The 22,470-nt window shown below is 44.7% G+C and overlaps 2 protein-coding genes across 3 annotated transcripts in view; both read right to left on the bottom strand.

The window, feature by feature from the left end:
• Window positions 1-3,732, bottom strand: part of eif2b5 (eukaryotic translation initiation factor 2B, subunit 5 epsilon) — a 55,218-nt gene extending 51,486 nt beyond the window's left edge. Inside the window, exon 1 of the mRNA XM_084326962.1 lies at window positions 3,281-3,732. Coding sequence (XP_084183088.1) covers window positions 3,281-3,433 — 153 coding nt within the window. The 5' untranslated portion in view covers window positions 3,434-3,732. The remainder of the gene's footprint in view (window positions 1-3,280) is intronic.
• A 175-nt stretch (window positions 3,733-3,907) lies between these two features.
• On the bottom strand, window positions 3,908-21,211 carry LOC311238782 (crystallin J1A-like). 2 transcript variants are annotated; one of them, XM_084326974.1, is made up of 10 exons: window positions 20,566-20,797; window positions 20,410-20,476; window positions 18,095-18,271; window positions 17,853-17,951; window positions 8,670-8,762; window positions 6,998-7,154; window positions 6,279-6,394; window positions 6,046-6,123; window positions 5,151-5,290; window positions 3,910-4,211 (listed from the first exon to the last, which is right to left on the bottom strand). In XM_084326974.1, exons 2-10 carry the CDS (start codon window positions 20,474-20,476, stop codon window positions 4,113-4,115), a joined length of 1,026 nt encoding a protein of 341 aa, XP_084183100.1. In that variant the 5' UTR covers window positions 20,566-20,797; the 3' UTR covers window positions 3,910-4,112. The 2 variants fall into 2 exon arrangements, with proteins under 2 accessions (XP_084183101.1, XP_084183100.1); XM_084326975.1 differs by lacking the exons at window positions 20,410-20,476; window positions 20,566-20,797 and adding an exon at window positions 21,078-21,211 and having other exon boundaries at window positions 3,908-4,211.
• Between the last annotated feature and the right edge of the window lie 1,259 nt (window positions 21,212-22,470).

Raw genomic sequence — 22,470 nt, 5'->3', positions numbered from 1 at the left:
ACCGGCAACATCACCTCCTGGTTTGGGAATAGCACTGCACAAGACCGAAGCAGACTACAAAGAGTGACACGTTCAGCCGAACGCACAATTGGAGGGGGGCTCCCCACCCTCCAGAACATTTACTACAAGCGTTGCAAGGGCAAGGCTAAGAGAATCATTAAAGACTCCAGTCACCCGAACAACTGCCTCTTTGAACTGCTGCGGTCAGGCAAGCGATACCGGAGTCTCAAGGCGAGCACAGAAAGACTCAGAAGAAGCTTCTATCCCCAGGCCATCAGGCTGCTAAACGAACAATGAATGAACACTACACAACAACAACCACCAAACGCACATAGCACACACATCCACACGCACACACTCACTTTAAACAAACACACTGTAGCACCCACTCCACACACTTTATAGCACACACCCACTTTAAACAAACACACTGTAGCACCCACTCCCCACACTTTATATTTATGGATGAAGGATTGCACTACAACTCGTACACCTTACTGTAAATTGTACCTAAAATTGTACCTCATCCCATTTCTGCTTTGCACTAGATAGTACTGTACATTAGTACACTGCATAGTATATTGTGTATTGTATATTATATGGTAACTCAGAACATTGTACATATGTCTATACCGAACACTGTGACCTCATTTTTCTTCTTCTAAATTCATGCTATATTATGTTATTATGTTATTTGATACTATCTTGTCTAGCACAGTCTCTGGAGCGTAACAGTAAGAAGCATTTTGTATGAAAGTATTCTGTACTTCTGTATGACAACTATTAAAGAACTTGAACTTGAATGTTTGATTATGACATCATACTGTGACATCACAAATGTTCTAGAATGTCTATTATGACATCATACTGTGACATCACAAATGTTCTAGAATGTTCTATTATGACATCATACTGTGACATCACAAAAATCACAAAAAAAAAAAAAAATGTAGCTCTTTATTTGATTAACATAAAAAAGTGTTTTCTATACAGAGAACAGCAATATTAATATCGGTTAAATCAGAAAATTTGTTTTGGAGCAATTCCATGAAAATGTCAACCTCACCATGAAAAAGAAAGTTATAAAAAAATCAAGTCCAATTCACTCTGCCTGGACTGGTTCCGAGAAATGGTATCTCCCTCTGTTATCCATGTGAGGATTGAGGTGTTCACGAATCTGATCAAAACTGACCCAGGACTTGTCCTCTTTGGTTGGAAGTGCAGCGGTAAGCCTCCATAAGGGACATGGACATGTGGCGTTTCTGAACCCTCTGCTTGACTCCTTCTCTTATGGTCACTGCATCCTTCATTCCTGGGGCCTGTCTTGAAATGTCATCCCTGGAATAATACTCATTTACTTTCTGTTTGGTTTCATTTGGGGTTTCTTGTCACGATACTCGGCAAAACAATAACAAATACACATGTAGGCTGAGCAGACGCGAGGGGGAGATGGCCGACAGCAGCCGATTAGCAGTAGGCTAACGTGGACACTGCTCTGCCTAGGCCCAGGCCTAGACCAACAATGTGTGAAAAAGTTGTGTCTGGAAATATGTTGGATTTTAATCAAACAAGGAGTCATAAAATACTTCTGATTTAAATCAAACAAAGGGGTCATAATCGGACTTAACACACATTTTTGATAGTGTTTTTTGTCTATTTCAGACGTGTAACATCCATAACGGCACTTTTTTGTGATTCATTCCTTGAGAGGAAATGCCAGGTTTTCCTGAATGTGCTTTTTGGGTACCTCAAACCCTTCCCTACAAAGTGATAGTAAACATGTTATTCTTTGAAAAAGATATTCAGAGTTTTCATCATGTGTTCAGCGAGTCCGAAAAGCTTGTCAATTTCCGTAACATCCATAACGCTGTGTATTTTGTCACCTATCTCAAAATCCAAAAGGTCAAAACATTTCTTATTGCAGGCTCATCTTTATCTCAATAAGTTTAACTAAAATGTGTAAATTATACTTCAAACAAAGGGGTCATAATCGGACTTAACAACACACATTCGCAATGTAACATCCGTCACTTGCAATGTAACATCCATAACGGTAACATCCATAACACTTGTAAAGAATAAAAAAAATAAGACCAGAATGACTAATTGTTGCTAATATGTCATTTATAAAAGTTAGCTTTGCTTAGGAAGTTTGGTTGACATTACATTCCAGATGCATGTTTTATGACAACTTTTCCTGGAAAACGTTATGGATGTTACATTCGCTGTCCCATAAAGGGGCATTATAACAGCATGCTTCACCTGCCAATGGAAAGACAAAGTACATAATTGATTCACATATTGATACAACAGCCCTTCATGACCAAAGGTGAGGTTAGAAAAATATCTGTTGATTTTTTTTGCCATTCTGGCCATTCAGAAAGTCATACAATTAGGTTAATCGAAAAATAAATGTGTACATCATTGTGTCTCCTCCTGTAGTGTGAAAAAACATGCATTCTCATGAATATTACGATCAAATCTATTTTGGACTTCAAAATATAGACCTTGATGATACATTTGAAATTGGTTTGGTTATGATCATGTAATTTAAATTTGTTCATGGTGAGGTTGACATTTGCATGGAATTGCCCTACTATAACCCTTACAGATGTTCTAATGTGATTAGAATCTTGAGAATTGAATATTCCTAATGATGGGTGTCACTTTTGTCTACTGCTGGCCATGGAAGGGTATTAGTATTGATTGATTGAAAACTTTATTAACAGATTGCAGAATGGGTACAGTACAGTACAGCTCAACAATACATACAATTGTTAAGGGGATGCAGACCAGAGAAAGACTTTAGTCTTGTTTACATCAGGGTCCCCCATTTTCAATTCATCATAACATATATCTGACACAGACGACATACAGATCGACAGTACAATTCTAAGATAGAATTCTGAGAAAACATTCCCAAAAACTTGACACTTGAAAGGGTTAAAGTTCTATCTGCCTGACAGCTGTCTCTACATGATGCTGATCGATCCAGCTGGACAGTGGGCTAGTAGCCACTGGAGTAGCGTTTATAAGCAACACCTCTAGCTAGCCACATAGTTGTTATAACGTTGACCACCTGTCAGTACTAAGGGCACGTTTAATTGCGAACGCGAATGACACTATTATTGTCTCCATGTAAATCGTTAGTCCTGCCTGTCAGTGTTACGAGAGTGAGTGGCAATGGCATCATGCATTGCACACTCATGTACACCATTAGCATCCCGGTTAGCTTAGCTTGATAGCTACAGTAGATAGAGGTTTAGGCTAGGCACCATACCCTCGGCTGATCTTTGGAGATGGGGAAGAACCTTCGGTTGAAGCTGTCTGCGATCAACACAGCCTGCAGTGGCTGCTCCTCTTCCTCCTGGTCACCTTTTCTACCCGAAAGGCCGGCGCCAGAACGACTCTGTTTACCTCCTCTACCTGCCATGTTTGTTTGACATCCACTACTTCTCCAAACGCTTGTTTCGTCAGATAGAACGACGGTGGCTGCGTTGGGGCAATTTCTCGTGGTTTGTTTTGAGTAGCAGCAGCAGGACAGTCTGTTCTAGTGGTAGTAGAAATAATATAAGTACAAAGCCCCAATCGTTTTTTTTACCATATAAATGTGGGGTAACTGGTCAAATAAACACATTATAATTACAATGATGAGTCGTGGCATTATTAATTAATTAAATATCATTGAATTAATATATGTTTGATTGATTGATTGAAAATGTTATTAACAGATTGCAGAATGGGTACAATACAGTACAGCTCAATACACACAATTGTTAAGGGGATGCAGACCAGAGAAAGACTTTCGTCTTGTTTACATCAGGGTCCCCCATTTGTATGTATATCCCTCAAACAATTCTGCGACAACAAGTTAAACATTTCCAGGATGTATTTTAAGGACGGCTTTATTATATAAATGCCCTCAATGTAAAATACTGTACATCTGAATCAACATGTCAAACATTTCACAGAGACAAATTCATCCAGCTCCTGCCCTATGAGTTTAGACAAGAACCTTCATTTACTGTTCTGTAAAAAGCTCAACAGTCTTTCAAGATGCTCTTCTTTTCTTTAAATTGTAAACACGTTTCATGTTCTGAGACACAGCTTGACTAGCGGAGGTTTTCAGCAATCTTCTTTGCATGCTCCAACAGAGAGTTGTATCGGAAGGTCTTGGTCTTCCATGAGTTTGGGATTCCCTGAAGCCCGATCTGTGAAAATGAAAACAACACATCATAAATTAAGCCTAACATCTCCCTTAGCTGGGGGGTGATGACTAACATCTCCCTTAGCTGAATGGTGAAGCCTATCATCTCCTTGTCATTTCAAAAGTAACATCATGACTTTAATTACTCTCTGGGAGCAGTCATTTGTACAGCCTGGTCGTGTCTCCCTTTGGCTGACTGTAAAATGTCTCACTTCCCATAATGGAAGACCTGGGTTCAAAGTCAGGTGTATTACACTTATTGCGCTGAATATTGCAACAAGTTGATCAATGGCTCAATTTCTGAAGGAATGTATGAAATAAACTGTAATGCCTTCCATACAATTCATGTTTAAAAGTAACAAAATATACTGTAGTCCCGGGCAACATACAAAAATATTTCATGGGCAGAGATGGGGGTTATAATCTAAGGGAATTGAATTTAAAACAACCTATTGTCTGTACTACTCTCAAAAGCAAGTACATCTCAGTTTGTGGGGTATCCATTTGGAATGGCCTTGATGTAGCAATAAAACAAGTACTATTGAAATGTTTAAATGCAGATATAAACAGGAATTCTTGGACAAGTATAAGTTAGAGGAGCTTGAAAATAATGTGAACTAGTATTTTTGTAATTATTTATTTATCTTTTGCTGTAGTGGATAGGTATATTATTTTTGATATTGATAGATAACTTATTACATATGAATATGATATTGTAAGGAAGGGGCAGGACCAGATAAGCTTTGCTTCTTTCTGTCCCTTCTCGAACAAAACCATTTGTCTTGAGCTATATTGACAATTGCTTCCATGTCTAGGAAGATATATTTTATTTTATTTGTATTTAATTTTATATAAAAACAATATTATTATTATTATTTTTTTTTTTCAAGTTTGTGTGTTTATGGTTGTTTGAGATAAATAAAGATCAAATCAAATCAAATACCTGAGCACCAAGACAGGCCCCAATGAAGGAGCCCCTGCTGCTAGTGCATCCGCCACAGCTCATGGTGTCCCTGACAGCCTGGTCGTACTCCTTCGCTGTCAGCACTCCATGCAGCGCTGCTTGGAACGCACCAGGCAAACCTGCAGGACGCAGTGAGGGAGCGCTTTATTGGATCCACAAGAGTTGTGTTACACATTTTACATTTAAAAATGCAATACCCTTTTCTTCAGACCTTAAAAGCATACTTTTACAGGTTCTTAAAATTATTATGAATATATTATTAATATATAATTTTTCTCCACCAAGATGCTTTTCACATTGTGGGGAAATGTTTACGTTTGTTCTCTCCAGCATCCTGAAAATGGCTTTATTAGCATTATTAATACTTCTCGTTGAAACCATCAGTGCAGGTTAAGGGAGGGTAGTGTGTACTACCTCATGAAACCATCAGTGTAGGTTAAGGGAGGGTAGCGTGTACTACCTCATGAAACCATCAGTGCAGGTTAAGGGAGGGTAGTGTGTACTACCTCATGAAACCATCAGTGCAGGTTAAGGGAGGGTAGTGTGTACTACCTCATGAAACCATCAGTGCAGGTTAAGGGAGGGTAGCGTGTACTACCTCATGAAACCATCAGTGCAGGTTAAGGGAGGGTAGCGTGTACTACCTCATGAAACCATCAGTGCAGGTTAAGGGAGGGTAGTGTGTACTACCTCATGAAACCATCAGTGCAGGTTAAGGGAGGGTAGCGTGTACTACCTCATGAAACCATCAGTGCAGGTTAAGGGAGGGTAGTGTGTACTACCTCATGAAACCATCAGTGCAGGTTAAGGGAGGGTAGTGTGTACTACCTCATGAAACCATCAGTGCAGGTTAAGGGAGGGTAGTGTGTACTACCTCATGCGTTTGGAAACACAGTGGGGATCAGCTCTTGGGGAGTCTTGGATAAATTCTCCTTCACTTGATGGATATGTCCTGGAGATAAAAAATAAATAAATAAATACAGACTCAGTCAGAATATCTCTATCATCTAAATCTGCTCTTTGATCTAATGCTTCTAGGAGAAGAATAAACCCTTAGATTCCATGACTGGGTCACATGGTTTTGGGGTGTAGTGAAGCGACACATACCAGCCACAGCCTTGTCCAGGTCCTGGGGCTGCTTTCTGTTTGGGTCACTGAGCTGATCAAGCACTATATCCAAGGCTTTTGGGTCAGGACCATTCAGGATGAAATGCTCCAAAAACCTGGAAAATAAAAGATGTGTTTTATTTTTATGTCTGCAATGGCCACTTGGTTTTCTCTGTAAAATGGCTATGCCAATAAAAAGAAACCACTTGATGTGATTTGCAATGCTGTGTTTTACTTAAGAGTTCGTTGTTAGTTAAGATATGTATAAAAACTGTCTGCAGAACAGCGGACATTGTTTGAAAGGTTTGTTTTGTTGGCGCATTATGTTAAGTCAAGCAATTACTTTCCATCACTGGCCACCATTGAGTGTTCACACCATTGTGAAAAGTTAGGTTTTATCTGTTTTCAGGCCTCGCCTATTTTCCAGCTGCAGGACATTTCCTCATTCCCCTACCTGGACATTTAATATTAAGTTTATGAATCTCCAAGTGACATAAAACTAAGCGATAATGACTATTTGTGGGCAATGGTGATCTTCAGTGTGATTTATATCTGTGTTTTGTTCTAAAGTTGTAGTTTATGAACAAACACCATTTACTCCCGTTTACTCCCCTAGTTGTTTTCCCCCAAAAGGGGGCGTGGCATGACCAAAATAGAGACGTGGTGATCAAGATTCAGTGTGATTGACATATCGCCGGTCTGATGTACAGCATGCTGACCTGGCTGCTGCCAGCGTTTCAGCCACACAGGCGGCATCATTCTGGGTGACGCGGACAGCGCTCTCCACCTTCTCCAGCAGGTCAGGTTTCCCGGCGTAGAAAGCCACAATAGGAGCCAGTTTTGCTATTCCATCTATCTGACAGTCTGTCTCACAACCTGAGGGAGTAAAAGACAACAGTTAGGGGGGCTGTGGCTCAACTAGGGGGTATATATATTTTTTTCATTTAGATTAATTTCGATTATAATCGATTCAAACATATTCAAAATCGATGCATAGATTCTAACACATTAGAATCGATGCATTTCGATTAATCAATGCATCGATTTGAATATGTTAGAATCGATTATAATCTAAATGTATTGTTTTTATTGACCTATAGTCCATTCATGCTGAGTGAATCAGTTCCCCCAGCCACATTTGTGGATACATTTTTTTTGGGGGAATTAAATGATAGAAAATCTATCGAATCGAATCGTGGTCAAATGAAGTGATTTCATGATGCATTGAATCGTTGCCTGAATAATCTTAATCGAAATTAATCGTTGTGAGGTCGCATCGTTACACCCCTACTAGGGGGTGGTCTGGAGGGGGGCTGTGGCTCAACTAGGGGGTGGTCCGGAGGGGGGCTGTGGCTCAACTAGGGGGTGGTCCGGAGGGGGGCTGTGGCTCAACTAGGGGGTGGTCCGGAGGGGGGCTGTGGCCCCCATCTGGGAGACAAAAGAAACTCGCAATAAAGAAAGCCATTTGCTGTAAGTTTTTGCAACTTAAAAACATTAAGTACAAGTGTATAATGTTGCACAATAGTTTAATGTTGAACATGAAAAACATGAATGCATGCACACACACACACACACACAAGGGGCGGCAGTGGCTCAGGAGGTAGAGCAGTCGTCTGGCAATCCGGAGGTTCCTGGTTCGATTCCCGCTCCTCCTGGGCAGCGTGTCAATGTGTCCTTGAGCAAGACACTTAACCCCTAATTGCTCCCGATGAGAAGGTTGGCACCTTGCATGGTTGCCTCCGCCGTCGGTGTGTGAATGTGTGAGTGAATGGGTAAAATGTAACCCGCCCGAGTAACAAATTGTAAAGCGCTTTGGATAAAAGCGATATATATAAAAAGCAGCCATTTACACACACACACACACACACACACACACAGGAACTAGGGATGTCCGATATTATCGGCCGACCGATATTATCGGCCGATATCGGCAGTAAAATGTGATATCGGAAAATATCGGTATCGGTTTAAAAACAAAAAAAAACAATAACAATATTTGTTATATATATATCCAGTGAAATTATTAGTTACCTGAAATTATTCAGTTTTTTGGACGGGGAAACCCTGCATATATCGGTATCGGTTGATATCGGTTGATATCGGTATCGGAAATTAAGAGTTGGACAATATCGGAATATCGGTATCGGTAAAAAAGCCAATATCGAGCATCCCTAACAGGAACAGAGGGCTGAGCAATCACATAGACAATGATGCATCTGTTTCTAAACTGGCCCCAAGCTTTCACTGCAAAAAAAAAGGAAAACCTAAAAAAGAAATATATTCAAACCACATGGTGGCGCTGTTGCTTTGTCATAGTGGCGCTGTGTCCCTATACCATTGTTTAGCCCTGTAATAGGATCATCGTAGACAGCGTGAGCGTTCCAGTCTCACCTGTCTCCTCTTTGCCAGCATCCACGTTCTTGAGGAAGCTCTTTAAACTTGCGTGTCTCCATGGTCCCTCGATGGGAAGTTGAGGTCTTGGCCCTGGTTTAGACGATAAACAAATGTTTATTTTCTTCCTCTGCTGCTGTTTTATGGATATTAGAAATGTCATTCAATATAGTCACCTTTCCTTATAGAGATAAAAAAAAATAAAAAATAAAAAATAAACAGAGTCATCTGCCAACTGTCTTCAGTTTTCAAAAATATTCCCCTAAGAACGATGATGTCATTTTGATGCAGTGAATCCTGAAATCCAGACTTTGGAAACTCCAGAAATATCCATGCAGTGTTTCTTGCAATTTCAGTAGTCCTGACACTATATGTTCACCTTAGGTTCTACCAAATGACACTGTATATTGTTTAGTGGTGTTGCCTTTTAAATGTGAATAAATGTTTTACAGCCACTCAATACAGCAAATACATTTTAAAACTCATATTTACCTATTGTCTAGCATTAGTCCTTGTATCAAGAGCTCAGTCGATCAACTAGATAATGAAAACGTGTCTCCATTCTTGTGTATTATTTTAGGAGGCGGGGCTACCCATTTGTTGACATTTGGATCACTGACTTTAACTCAATCATTGCCAGCTATTAGACTGGGCCCTGCTGTAGTTAGGCCAGCTTTCCATTACAACTTTTCACTGTGCGTCACGTTGTTTGTAGAGCTAAATCTATATTTTATATTATAGCTATGTATCCAATATCATTGTCAATTGACAGTAAGAACCTTCCATTCAAGATGCATAAAAGAAATATTTTTTTCATCAATACGTTCCCGTTTTATACCGTGGTGAATATGAGTGTTATATTGGAATGATCTGGGATAATTCCTGCAAGGCTATTTATAAGGCGCTAAGCTAATAACGTTAAATCCATTAGTGTTTCGTCCATACACACGCTAGAGTTAAAAATCCAAATGCATATGATCGGTCTTATGTTCCATCATGAATGCATGAAAGCGGGTGGCGGGGGAAGTCATTTCTGATTGATTGCCAATAACGGCATTTGTTATTACCACAACATAGGCTGATCTGGGGGATGGCTATTAAATCCTTGCACGATCAAGCTGAAATTTACATCAAATTGCTCTTACCTTTGGCCGGTTGGATTCCAAAAATAATTTTCCAATTATTTGATTGCCATCTGGTAGATCATATATCCATTGGCCCATGCCATAATCCTTTACTGCATAATGAATTCGGCATCCCAAGAAGTATTCCATGCGATCGAGTGAAGTCCTCGCTTCAGACTAACAGAAAAGTCCGCCCGGAGCGTAAACAGTGTGACACCAGGGCCCTCATTTATCAATGGTGCGTAGGCACAGATATGTGCGTAACCCGTGTGTACATTTACCTATTGAAATGATAAACTGATAGAGTTTACTGATGATAACAGGATACATCCAATATCCAACCTTGAACCTAGCTTTTAGCTAGAGATGTTATGGTTTGTAACCGACCCCAATCGCACAACACAAGACAGGTATGATGGTTTGCCAAGAAACAGATATTTATTTAGAACAGGGAAAAAGGGCACTGTCCCCTTAAGGGAGAAAACACAAAACACTGGAATAACACAAGAGGGGAAGGTAAAGTGCCTTTAAGAGGCGGGCAGGAAAAGGGAACACTATGGGAAGGTAAGGGAACGCCTAAGGGAAGGTTAAGGGAACGCCTAGGGAACAGAGGAACTAGAGACTAGGAGAACTAGGGAAAGAGGACTAGGGACTAGGAGAACTAGGGATAGAGGACTAGGGACTAGGTGGAACTAGAAGGGGGGAACTTGGGACAGAGGGGACTGAGGCCCGCGGAGGCGGGCTGGGGAACAGGGAGGAACAGGGGACTGGTGGGAAAACATCTGGGCCGCTCTGCAGAACAGAGGAGAGGGTTAATATTCAAAGGGAACAAACAGAGCAGATGCAGAACAGTCCAAATAACAAAGTGACAAAGTAAATACTATCTTCGTGTGAACAAACACACAGTGGGAGATGAAATGTCCAAAATAATATCCACGAGAGAACAAAACAGAGTGGGAGATGAAATGTCCAAACTAATAACAAAGTGAGAACTAAAGGAGGCAATACGCTGGGTGAGTGACATCACAATCAAAACTCACCCAGGCGTATGCGTAATGGTACAGGAACAGCAGCGGGACGAGGGCAAGGGGCATTACGCTGAGTGAGTGACATCACAATCAAAACTCACCCAGGCGTATGCGTAAAGGTACAGGGACAGCAGCGGGAACGGGGGCAAGAGGCATTACGCTGAGTGAGTGACATCACAATCAAAACTCACCCAGGCGTATGCGTAAAGGTACAGGGACAGCAGCGGGTACGGGGGCAAAAAGCATTACGCTGAGTGAGTGACATCACAATCAAAACTCACCCAGGCGTATGCGTAAAGGTACCGGGACAGCAGCGGGAACGGGGGCAAGGGCACTACGCTGGGTGAGTGACATCACAATCAAAACTCACCCAGGCATATGCGTAATGGCAAAGGGACAGCAGCGGGGCGAGGGCAACGCCACCGGGTGGCTGGCTGTCCGAGCCGAGGGACAGAGTGCTGGAACAGTGGCGGTGGCGAGGGTGTCGTCCACCGGGTAGCCGCTGTCGGAGCCGAGGAACAGAGTGCGCGCCACACCTTGGTGTGCGCGTCGGAACAGTGGCGGTGGCGAGGGTGTCGTCCACCGGGTAGCCGCTGTCGGAGCCGAGGAACAGAGTGCGCGCCACACCTTGGTGTGCGCGTCGGAACAGTGGCGGTGGCGAGGGTGTCGTCCACCGGGTAGCCGCTGTCGGAGCCGAGGAACAGAGTGCGCGCCACACCTTGGTGTGCGCGTCGGAACAGTGGCGGTGGCGAGGGTGTCGTCCACCGGGTAGCCGCTGTCGGAGCCGAGGAACAGAGTGCGCGCCACACCTTGGTGTGCGCGTCGGAACAGTGGCGGTGGCGAGGGTGTCGTCCACCGGGTAGCCGCTGTCGGAACAGAGAGACGCATCTGGTGCGTCTGCGTGGAGGAGTGTGCCAAGCAGGAAGGTCTGGAAGATGCGCGTCGGCGCGCTGAGGTCTGGAGAGCGTGCCAAGCTCGAAGGTCTGGAAGATGCGCGTCTGTGCGCTGGTACGGAGGAGCGTGCCAAGCTCGAAGGTCTGGAAGATGCGCGTCTGTGCGCTGGTACGGAGGAGCGTGCCAAGCTCGAAGGTCTGGAAGATGCGCGTCTGTGCGCTGGTACGGAGGAGCGTGCCAAGCTCGAAGGTCTGAAGTGGAACACTGGAATACCTCCCGTAGAGGATTAGAGAGCGCAGTACAGTGTCTCCCTCCAGGCAAACGGCGGCAGGTGGCGAAGGCTTGAGCGCATCTGGCGCGCTGGTCTGGAGTGGAACACTGGAATACCTCCCGTAGAGAATTAGAGAGCGCAGTACAATGTCTCCCTCCAGGCAAACGGCGACAGGTGGCCAAAGCCCTTGAAGATGCGCGTTGCGCGCTGGTGACTGGAGAGCGTGCCAAGCCCGAGGGTCCGGGAGATGCGCGTTGGTCTAGATGTGCGTCAGGACGAACAGCTGCGCTGGGGTCTGCAGTGGAGCGCTGGGGTGCCTCCCGTGGAAGTTACAGGGAGCGCAGAACAGTCTCCTCCACAGGCTACGGCGACAGCAGACGAAGGCTGGAGCAAACATCTCAAGGCTGGAGAGATCCATCTTACAGCATTGGTAGACCAGAGGATCTCCCGAAAGAGTCTAGATGTTAGAGAATATGACTCAGCATGAATACAACACGACCCCACGCCGAAACGAGGGGAAGAGCCCTGGTATTTAAAGCCCACAGGGGAACTAATTAGCCTGCCACCACAGGTGCGAGAGGTAATTGATAATAGTCCAGGTGTGGCCACTGAGAGTAAACGAGAGTAAAGAACGAGAGGGTGGGGGCTAGAGAGAGTGAGTGAGAAGGGAATTTCTAACAGTAGGCTTTAAAGAAACAGAGAAAAGGTGGTGAGCAGCGGGCAAAACCTCACAGTACCCCCCCCTCAACGGGAGCCACCCGGCGACCCAAAACAAATACAGACAGAGTGGCAGGGGGCAAAACAAGAGGTACTGGCCAAGCCAGCAGGGGAAGCCACCACAAGAGTGGGGCTAGCAAAAGAAACAGGGTCGCCGAGGGGTAACTAGGGTAGCAGAGGGGCAACTGGTCTAGAGGAACTGGGTCTAGAGAACTAGTCTAGCGAACTGGGCAAGAGAACTGGTCTAGAGAACTGGTCTAGAGAACTGGTCTAGAGAACTGGTCTAGAGGAACTGGTCTAGAGGAACTGGGTCTAGAGAACTGGTCTAGAGCAACTGGTCTAGAGGAACTGAGGGGCAAGCAGGGTAGCTAAGGGGTAACCATGGAAGCACCGGGAAAGGGCTAGCAGAGGGAAGGTTAGCTGCCAGGGCACTGATAGCTACAGGGCCTATGCTAGCTGTACTGCTACATCAACATAGAGGCTGCGCAAGCTGCCGGAGCCAGGCTAGCAGAGGGAAAGGGTAGCTGCCAGGGCACTGATAGCTACAGGGCCTATGCTAGCTGTACTGCTACATCAACATAGAGGCTGCGCTAGCTGCCGGAGCTAGGCTGGCAGACAGGGCTGGACCAGCATGAGAGCACAAGCTAGCTGGAAGGACAGTCCTAGCTGTGTGAGAAAAAACTGACCTTGCTAGCTGAAAGGGCAGTCCTAGCAGTGGGATAAACTACACAAAAAAGTGGAGGCCATGCAGAGGGACCGGGTTAGCTGCTTGGGCCTGGCTAGCTACAGGGCCTATGCCAGCTGCAAGGCTGCATTAACATAGAGGCTGTGCTAACAGCCGGGGCCAAGCTAGCAGACCGGGGCCATGCAGAGGGAAACTGGGTTAGCCGCCAGGGCATGGCTAGCTACAGGGGGGTCAAACAGGGCAAAACGGGAAGCAAACAGGGGAGCTAACCGGGGAGACTAACAAGCTAAACAGGGGAGTAACAGGCTAACAAGGGAGCTAAACAGGACTAACAGGGAAGCTAAACTGGGCAAACAGGGAAGCTAACAGGGCTAACAGGGGAGCTAGAGGGGAGACTAACAAGCTAACAGGGGAGCTAACAGGGCTAACAGGGGAGCTAGAGGGAACAAGAAAAAAAAAAGGCAAACTCAACATACACCGTCTGTGCTGGCTGGGGTCGTCGATTTGGTGGGGTCGTACTGTTATGGTTTGTAACCGACCCCAATCGCACAACACAAGACAGGTATGATGGTTTGCCAAGAAACAGATATTTATTTAGAACAGGGAAAAAGGGCACTGTCCCCTTAAGGGAGAAAACACAAAACACTGGAATAACACAAGAGGGGAAGGTAAAGTGCCTTTAAGAGGCGGGCAGGAAAAGGGAACACTATGGGAAGGTAAGGGAACGCCTAAGGGAAGGTTAAGGGAACGCCTAGGGAACAGAGGAACTAGAGACTAGGAGAACTAGGGAAAGAGGACTAGGGACTAGGAGAACTAGGGATAGAGGACTAGGGACTAGGTGGAACTAGAAGGGGGGAACTTGGGACAGAGGGGACTGAGGCCCGCGGAGGCGGGCTGGGGAACAGGGAGGAACAGGGGACTGGTGGGAAAACATCTGGGCCGCTCTGCAGAACAGAGGAGAGGGTTAATATTCAAAGGGAACAAACAGAGCAGATGCAGAACAGTCCAAATAACAAAGTGACAAAGTAAATACTATCTTCGTGTGAACAAACACACAGTGGGAGATGAAATGTCCAAAATAATATCCACGAGAGAACAAAACAGAGTGGGAGATGAAATGTCCAAACTAATAACAAAGTGAGAACTAAAGGAGGCAATACGCTGGGTGAGTGACATCACAATCAAAACTCACCCAGGCGTATGCGTAATGGTACAGGAACAGCAGCGGGACGAGGGCAAGGGGCATTACGCTGAGTGAGTGACATCACAATCAAAACTCACCCAGGCGTATGCGTAAAGGTACAGGGACAGCAGCGGGAACGGGGGCAAGAGGCATTACGCTGAGTGAGTGACATCACAATCAAAACTCACCCAGGCGTATGCGTAAAGGTACAGGGACAGCAGCGGGTACGGGGGCAAAAAGCATTACGCTGAGTGAGTGACATCACAATCAAAACTCACCCAGGCGTATGCGTAAAGGTACCGGGACAGCAGCGGGAACGGGGGCAAGGGCACTACGCTGGGTGAGTGACATCACAATCAAAACTCACCCAGGCGTATGCGTAATGGCAAAGGGACAGCAGCGGGGCGAGGGCAACGCCACCGGGTGGCTGGCTGTCCGAGCCGAGGGACAGAGTGCTGGAACAGTGGCGGTGGCGAGGGTGTCGTCCACCGGGTAGCCGCTGTCGGAGCCGAGGAACAGAGTGCGCGCCACACCTTGGTGTGCGCGTCGGAACAGTGGCGGTGGCGAGGGTGTCGTCCACCGGGTAGCCGCTGTCGGAGCCGAGGAACAGAGTGCGCGCCACACCTTGGTGTGCGCGTCGGAACAGTGGCGGTGGCGAGGGTGTCGTCCACCGGGTAGCCGCTGTCGGAGCCGAGGAACAGAGTGCGCGCCACACCTTGGTGTGCGCGTCGGAACAGTGGCGGTGGCGAGGGTGTCGTCCACCGGGTAGCCGCTGTCGGAGCCGAGGAACAGAGTGCGCGCCACACCTTGGTGTGCGCGTCGGAACAGTGGCGGTGGCGAGGGTGTCGTCCACCGGGTAGCCGCTGTCGGAACAGAGAGACGCATCTGGTGCGTCTGCGTGGAGGAGTGTGCCAAGCAGGAAGGTCTGGAAGATGCGCGTCGGCGCGCTGAGGTCTGGAGAGCGTGCCAAGCTCGAAGGTCTGGAAGATGCGCGTCTGTGCGCTGGTACGGAGGAGCGTGCCAAGCTCGAAGGTCTGGAAGATGCGCGTCTGTGCGCTGGTACGGAGGAGCGTGCCAAGCTCGAAGGTCTGGAAGATGCGCGTCTGTGCGCTGGTACGGAGGAACGTGCCAAGCTCGAAGGTCTGAAGTGGAACACTGGAATACCTCCCGTAGAGGATTAGAGAGCGCAGTACAGTGTCTCCCTCCAGGCAAACGGCGGCAGGTGGCGAAGGCTTGAGCGCATCTGGCGCGCTGGTCTGGAGTGGAACACTGGAATACCTCCCGTAGAGAATTAGAGAGCGCAGTACAATGTCTCCCTCCAGGCAAACGGCGACAGGTGGCCAAAGCCCTTGAAGATGCGCGTTGCGCGCTGGTGACTGGAGAGCGTGCCAAGCCCGAGGGTCCGGGAGATGCGCGTTGGTCTAGATGTGCGTCAGGACGAACAGCTGCGCTGGGGTCTGCAGTGGAGCGCTGGGGTGCCTCCCGTGGAAGTTACAGGGAGCGCAGAACAGTCTCCTCCACAGGCTACGGCGACAGCAGACGAAGGCTGGAGCAAACATCTCAAGGCTGGAGAGATCCATCTTACAGCATTGGTAGACCAGAGGATCTCCCGAAAGAGTCTAGATGTTAGAGAATATGACTCAGCATGAATACAACACGACCCCACGCCGAAACGAGGGGAAGAGCCCTGGTATTTAAAGCCCACAGGGGAACTAATTAGCCTGCCACCACAGGTGCGAGAGGTAATTGATAATAGTCCAGGTGTGGCCACTGAGAGTAAACGAGAGTAAAGAACGAGAGGGTGGGGGCTAGAGAGAGTGAGTGAGAAGGGAATTTCTAACAGTAGGCTTTAAAGAAACAGAGAAAAGGTGGTGAGCAGCGGGCAAAACCTCACAAGAGATAACCTCAGAGACGTCTGAACCAAACCTAATGTGTTGATCCAATCAATCTAGGACTTGATATCGAACTAACCCTCCTTAAAGGAGAGGTTACGGAAAGAACCTAAAAGGGATACTTCAAACACCTGAACTAGTACTGTATGTCTGTATGTCTAGCTAGCACGCATTTAATGAATAAACCGGTCATTGTTATAATTCTGTCTCTGGTCCACTATTCTTTTAATTGTGCATATTACTCCTCTCCTCATTCGAACCTAGAACTGTGCCCGTGGCGAACAGCTGTTACAGATAAGTGACACAAGTGCTACACAAGGGTTTACTGACTGTCATACAAATAATCAACCAACTACATACAGTAACTTTTCAGTGCACGTTTTTATTTACATTGTGACAACAGCCTTGTGAGCTCCCGCATGATGGAATTCAAGTTCAAGTTTGTATTGATCACATATAGGCAGGCTACACATGGCGTAGGCTATGGCAGTGAGATTCATTGTTCTTGTATATGCTTTCGTATTATTGTTTATATAGGCTACCAAATACCGACATCAAAATAGATTGTATGCCTCTACAAATCATATGCAGATAGAAAATGTACGGAAAATCCGCCGTGGATCATATTCCAGCATGGTTATTAATGACACCATGGCAAACAGTGGTTAACGGTCTTTATTAGTGTTTGCGCTGCCCAGGCAGCAATGGTCTTTAGGAAGTTAGGGTGTTTTGAAAGGCGCCTCCAAATAAAATGTATTATTATTATTATATCCGACGTCACATCACCGTACGTGTACATGTCTGTCAGCCTGTCGCGTATTTCTCCCATAACACACTTCGCTCGGCTTAGTCCACTTTTCCATATTTCATGGGGGTGTTTCATGACCGTATATGGTTAATTACGGGCGGTTCTAAATGCAAATACTTAAAATCGTGCACGAGCGCGGAGCGTAGAACAAATGGTATTTATCAACACGGAGTGTGCATAGAACCTGTGTACGCACGTGTGATAAATCCAGATTTTTCTGTACGTACACACATTCTAAATTCTGTGCTTAAGAACGAAAATAGAACACTTTCTAAGCATTGTTGATAAATGAGGGCCCATGTCTGCAACAGGGGTTACTGCATTATCAAGACAGCGCCACTACCAGGATCTGGACGGTACTGCACTTTCGGAGTCCCAATATGCCTTTTCCAGCCAAAATACAGCTCTGTGACAGTGAATAGGATATTAATATCGAGAAGGAAAAAAAACGAACCAAAAACGTAATATTACATGGCTGGCACCCAACGGTTGTCGGGCAAACACGTAATATTACGTGGATGGCCCTGAATGAGTTAATGTGGGCTATAAGGTACCTTCCTGCGTTGCTATGGTTTTCTTACCTCCTTTCTCTCTGTAAGGATCATTGACAGGAGTGTCATAGTCCGACCCCGGTCCAAAGTGTTTTAATGTGCGCTTCTTCAAATCCTCAACATTTAGACCTGGATAAACAGGAATAAAAAATTAGTGTAGCAGAGCAGCCCTGCCTGAAGACTAATAAGTCCACCACCGCTAGATGTGTGGCTTCCCATGCGGGTGATAATTGTTCCAATCCAGGAGTGTTATATAAAAGCAGCAAGCCTACCTCCACACTCGGACAGGGACTCCAGGAGCACGTATGCTTGGTCTCCATAGCAGCTTTGCTTGCCCGTCTCCCTCCTGTAGAACGGGTTGGCAGACTCAGGACGGAACTCTGGGTGGGACCCCTGTGCCAGAATGCCTTTCAGCTTCTCCAGGTCATACACCCAGTGGAGCGGTTGGGCTGCGAGGAACGGTGGGAGAGATGGTTGATTGGTCGAGCCCTTTCTCTGCGCAATTGCACGCTGTTCCTCGTACTAGCTCCGGATAGCAGGGGTGTAAAGTACTTGAGTAATTGTACTTCGTTACAATACTTAAGTACTGTTTTTGGGGATTTGTACTTTACTCAAGTATTATTAGGTTTGTATACATTTCAGAGAAAAAAAAACATACTTTTTACTACTTACATTTAAAATGCAGACCTACAAAGTACAAATCTCGCAGGTCCAACCATTTTAATTAGTATATTTGTTTCTCTGGCCGAACTAACGTTAACGTTATTAATCCTGCGGCCACTCTTTATTTAAAAACAGCCAATCAAATCCCCATCAATGGAAAATTAACCCGCCCATACCCATGCTGATTGGTCCTTGTGCAAGACTAGAAAGTGTTTTTTTTTTTTTTAACTTTAACTTTTTAGTACTTAAGTACATTTAAAAGTAGAAACTGTTTGACTTTTACTCAAGTGTGTTTTAGCCAGATATTCTGACTTTTACTTGAGTAAGATTTTGAGACAGTACCCACTACCCCTACGTTCACTTAAGTATAATTTCTGGGTACTTTTTACACCCTTGCCGGATAGTTAGCCGCACAAACCGATGCAAAGTCATTGGGGACGAGCTCCTGTCTGTACAGATGATGACTGAGGCCCACTTGGGTTTACTTCACAGTGCATAATAGATTTCGGTGAGCTTCAGTCACCTTGTACAGACAGGAGCTTGTCCCCCATTTACATTGCATTGATTTGTGGCTATAACTATCTGGAGCTAGTATCAATCAACATCAATAACATTAGATTAGATTAGTGCAAATGTTAACAGTAAAGTGCAAGATTAATATACAATGTACAGGTGATTAAACTGAGATATATAAGATATATAAATGACTCAGTAGTACTACCGAGTAATCGTGCTAATCAGAAGTATGCACAGAGTTGTGGTATTAACAAAGACACTATACAGCAGCGTAACTAGTAAGAGTATAGGTAAAGGATATGTACAGATATAGCTACACTACAGATTATATGCAGGTATGTACAGACAGATATGGATATATGCTGTAAATATAAATATATAAATGTATTATGGTATATAGAGCACTATTGTACATGTTATCAGATGTGTACAGATGTGGATATATATATAGGGTAGAATAAATATATGTATACTGTATTAAACAGCATTAATGTACATGCTATCATACAGAGTTATATGGGTTATATGCAGGTGTATAAGTAGGTATATAGAAGGATTATATGCAGGTATATTCAGACAGATATGGATATATGCTGTAAATATAAATATATAAATGTATTATGGTATATAGAGCACTATTGTACATGTTATCATATCATCATTGGTAAGTAAGAAATAGGGCTAGGGTTCCAAAAATCTGAACTATCCCTTTAATTGCTGCAAACAGTGCTGTCAGCCAGTCTTTCTCCACCAGATTGTTCAATAAACTACTGAAAATGACAGCTCGTTGAGAATGCAAGGTTCTATGAATATGCAAATTGACAACAAGCACTCGTTGATATATTTACCAGGAATTCCAAGTCGTCAGTTTATATAAATTATTCTTTCAAGACATGTCAATACCTACTCAGCTTTCTGTGTATGCTGAAGCTAACGGTGTCAAGTTACCATTGGTCCATGAGAGGTCTGACCTGTTAGTGACATCATCACATGTGCAACTCAGATTGTGAAAAGGGCACTCTGATGACAAGCTCTGCACAAATAACAATCTGTACAATCTGTACAATCAAGTCATGCCGCCAAGAGGAGTTAACCACTAAAACAAGTGGTTGGAGGGGACCTTTAAAGAGTATGTCATGCAAACCAAAGCAAAATCAACACTGTACATGTGATTTTGACCACAGTGTTCAATATTGATTTGCAAGATCACTCTGGTGACAAGCTCTGCACAAATAACAATCTGTACAATGAATCAAGTCATGCCTCCAAGAGGAGTCAACCACTAAAACAAGTGGTTGTTGGAGCCAGGGGACCTTTAAAGAGTATGTCATGCAAACCAAACCAAAATCAACACTGTACAACATGTGATTTTTGACTACAGTGTTCAATATTGATTTGCATAACCTGCCTGCGGCGTCTGCAACAGCCGATCCTATGATGGCTCCTATTGCTCTGTCGGCCAGAGCTACGGCCATCTGGAACAAAATGCAGATCATTATTTGTTATTGTTTATATTTGTACATCCAAGACGTTATCTATTGATTTCCCTCGTGAATTTCTTTACCTTGATTCCTCTTTCGATTTCACTGTGTATATATACAAATGTGTCTGGACCGACTCCTTCCTTGTTACGAAACCGTTACTTCGCCCTCCTGTGTACATTGGACAGGATTGTCACGGGATATCGTGCGCGTTCCCTGATCTTTATAGCGTGAGGAGGACCCAATACATGGAATCCGTGACCCGTCGGCTTCCCTGTCGATCCAGCTGTGTAGCGTCCGTTGTGGGGCTACTGGCAACAGGGGAAACCCCGCCCATTGGTTTCCCGACATGATCTTGGTCAGTGATTGGTCCCCTTGTGAGAGTGGAACACTTCGATTGGCCTTATGTGAAATAGGGTGGGACATTAAAAAGGGTTGCCGACAACCTATTGCTACAAGTCGTTAACAAGTTACGTTAAAATCAACTGTAGACGAACAGCAGCAAGTATAGCTCGTTTTTCATATGAAGAGTACAGCAGTATGATTGTATTATTCTGATTATGTGATCAAAGTGATCATTTTGATTTGTATTTACCTTGTATTGCCGACATCGCCGTCAAGCTTGCTGCCATGATGGTTGATACTTCCGCATTTCGGAACGCGAAGTGGGAGATATCGGGGTATATAAAAAAACTCCCATATGACCTAGTAGGAATTACCACTAGGAGGCTGACGGAATGGCTTTCAATAGTATCCAGCTGCAGCCGTTCAGACCAGCGCTTACAAGCCCCGCACATACAAGCCCCGCACATAGCAACCCCTCGCTTCCATTGGCTGATTTTGGTCACGTGATTTTGGGTCACGTTGCACTGCGGGATTGATTGATTGATTGATTGATTGAAAACTTTATTAACAGATTGCCGTATGATTTGGGTCACGTTGCACTGCGGGATTGATTGATTGATTGATTGATTGATTGATTGATTGATTGATTGATTGATTGAAAACTTTATTAACAGATTGATTGATTGATTGAAAACTTTATTAACAGATTGCCGAATGGGTACACGTGACCACAGGCCCTGATTGATTGATTGAAAACTTTATTAACAGATTGTAGAATGGGTACACGTGACCTGACGGATTGATTGATTGATTGATTGATTGATTGATTGAAAACTTTATTAACAGATTGCAGAATGGGTACAGTGACCGATTGATTGATTGATTGATTGATTGATTGATTGATTTATTGATTGATTGATTGAAAACTTTATTAACAGATTGCAGAATGCAGTACAGCTCAATACACACAATTGTTAAGGGGATGCAGACCATGCAGTACTGTTACATTTGTGACATACAGTAAATATATACAAGGGGGAGGGAACTGTACATTTATGATGAATTGAAAATGGGGGACCCTGATGTAAACAAGACGGAAGTCTTTCTCTGGTCTGCATCCCCTTAACAATTGTGTGTATTGAGCTGTACTGCAGATATATTTCAATTGCCTTACTTATTTACATAAGTATTATAGGCCTACAGCAGTATTGTACAGACAGTCTGTGTGAAGTCTGTGTGGTTATCCAGCTGCACAAAGGCAGAGCAAGAGGCTCTACAGAGGGTGGTGAAGGCGGCAGGCAGGATTGTCGGGACTCCTCTATCAAACATCACCTCCGTCTTCACCTCCCGCTGCCTCCACCGCTCCAAGTGTATCATCAAGGACCAGTCTCACCCAGCACATCACCTCTTTCAGCTCCTTCCCTCAGGGAGGAGATACCGGTCCATACATGCCAAGAGTTAAAGATTTAAGAACAGCTTTTTCCCCCAAGCAGTCAGACTGTTAAACGCTCATTGACTGTCCCCTCACGTGCACCATGCACTTACCTGGACTTGATAATCACTGTTACCACTCATCATGCACTTTATTTAAAATATTCTGTTATGTACAGTGTTATATGTGTTTCATGTATGTATATATTGTA

The sequence above is a fragment of the Notolepis coatsorum genome (genome assembly GCF_963971535.1).
Source record: "Notolepis coatsorum genome assembly, chromosome: 13".
In the NCBI taxonomy this organism is placed as follows: Eukaryota; Metazoa; Chordata; class Actinopteri; order Aulopiformes; family Paralepididae; genus Notolepis; species Notolepis coatsorum.
The sequence above is the reverse complement of the archived record's forward strand: the minus strand, read 5'-3'. Positions and strand labels throughout refer to the sequence as shown.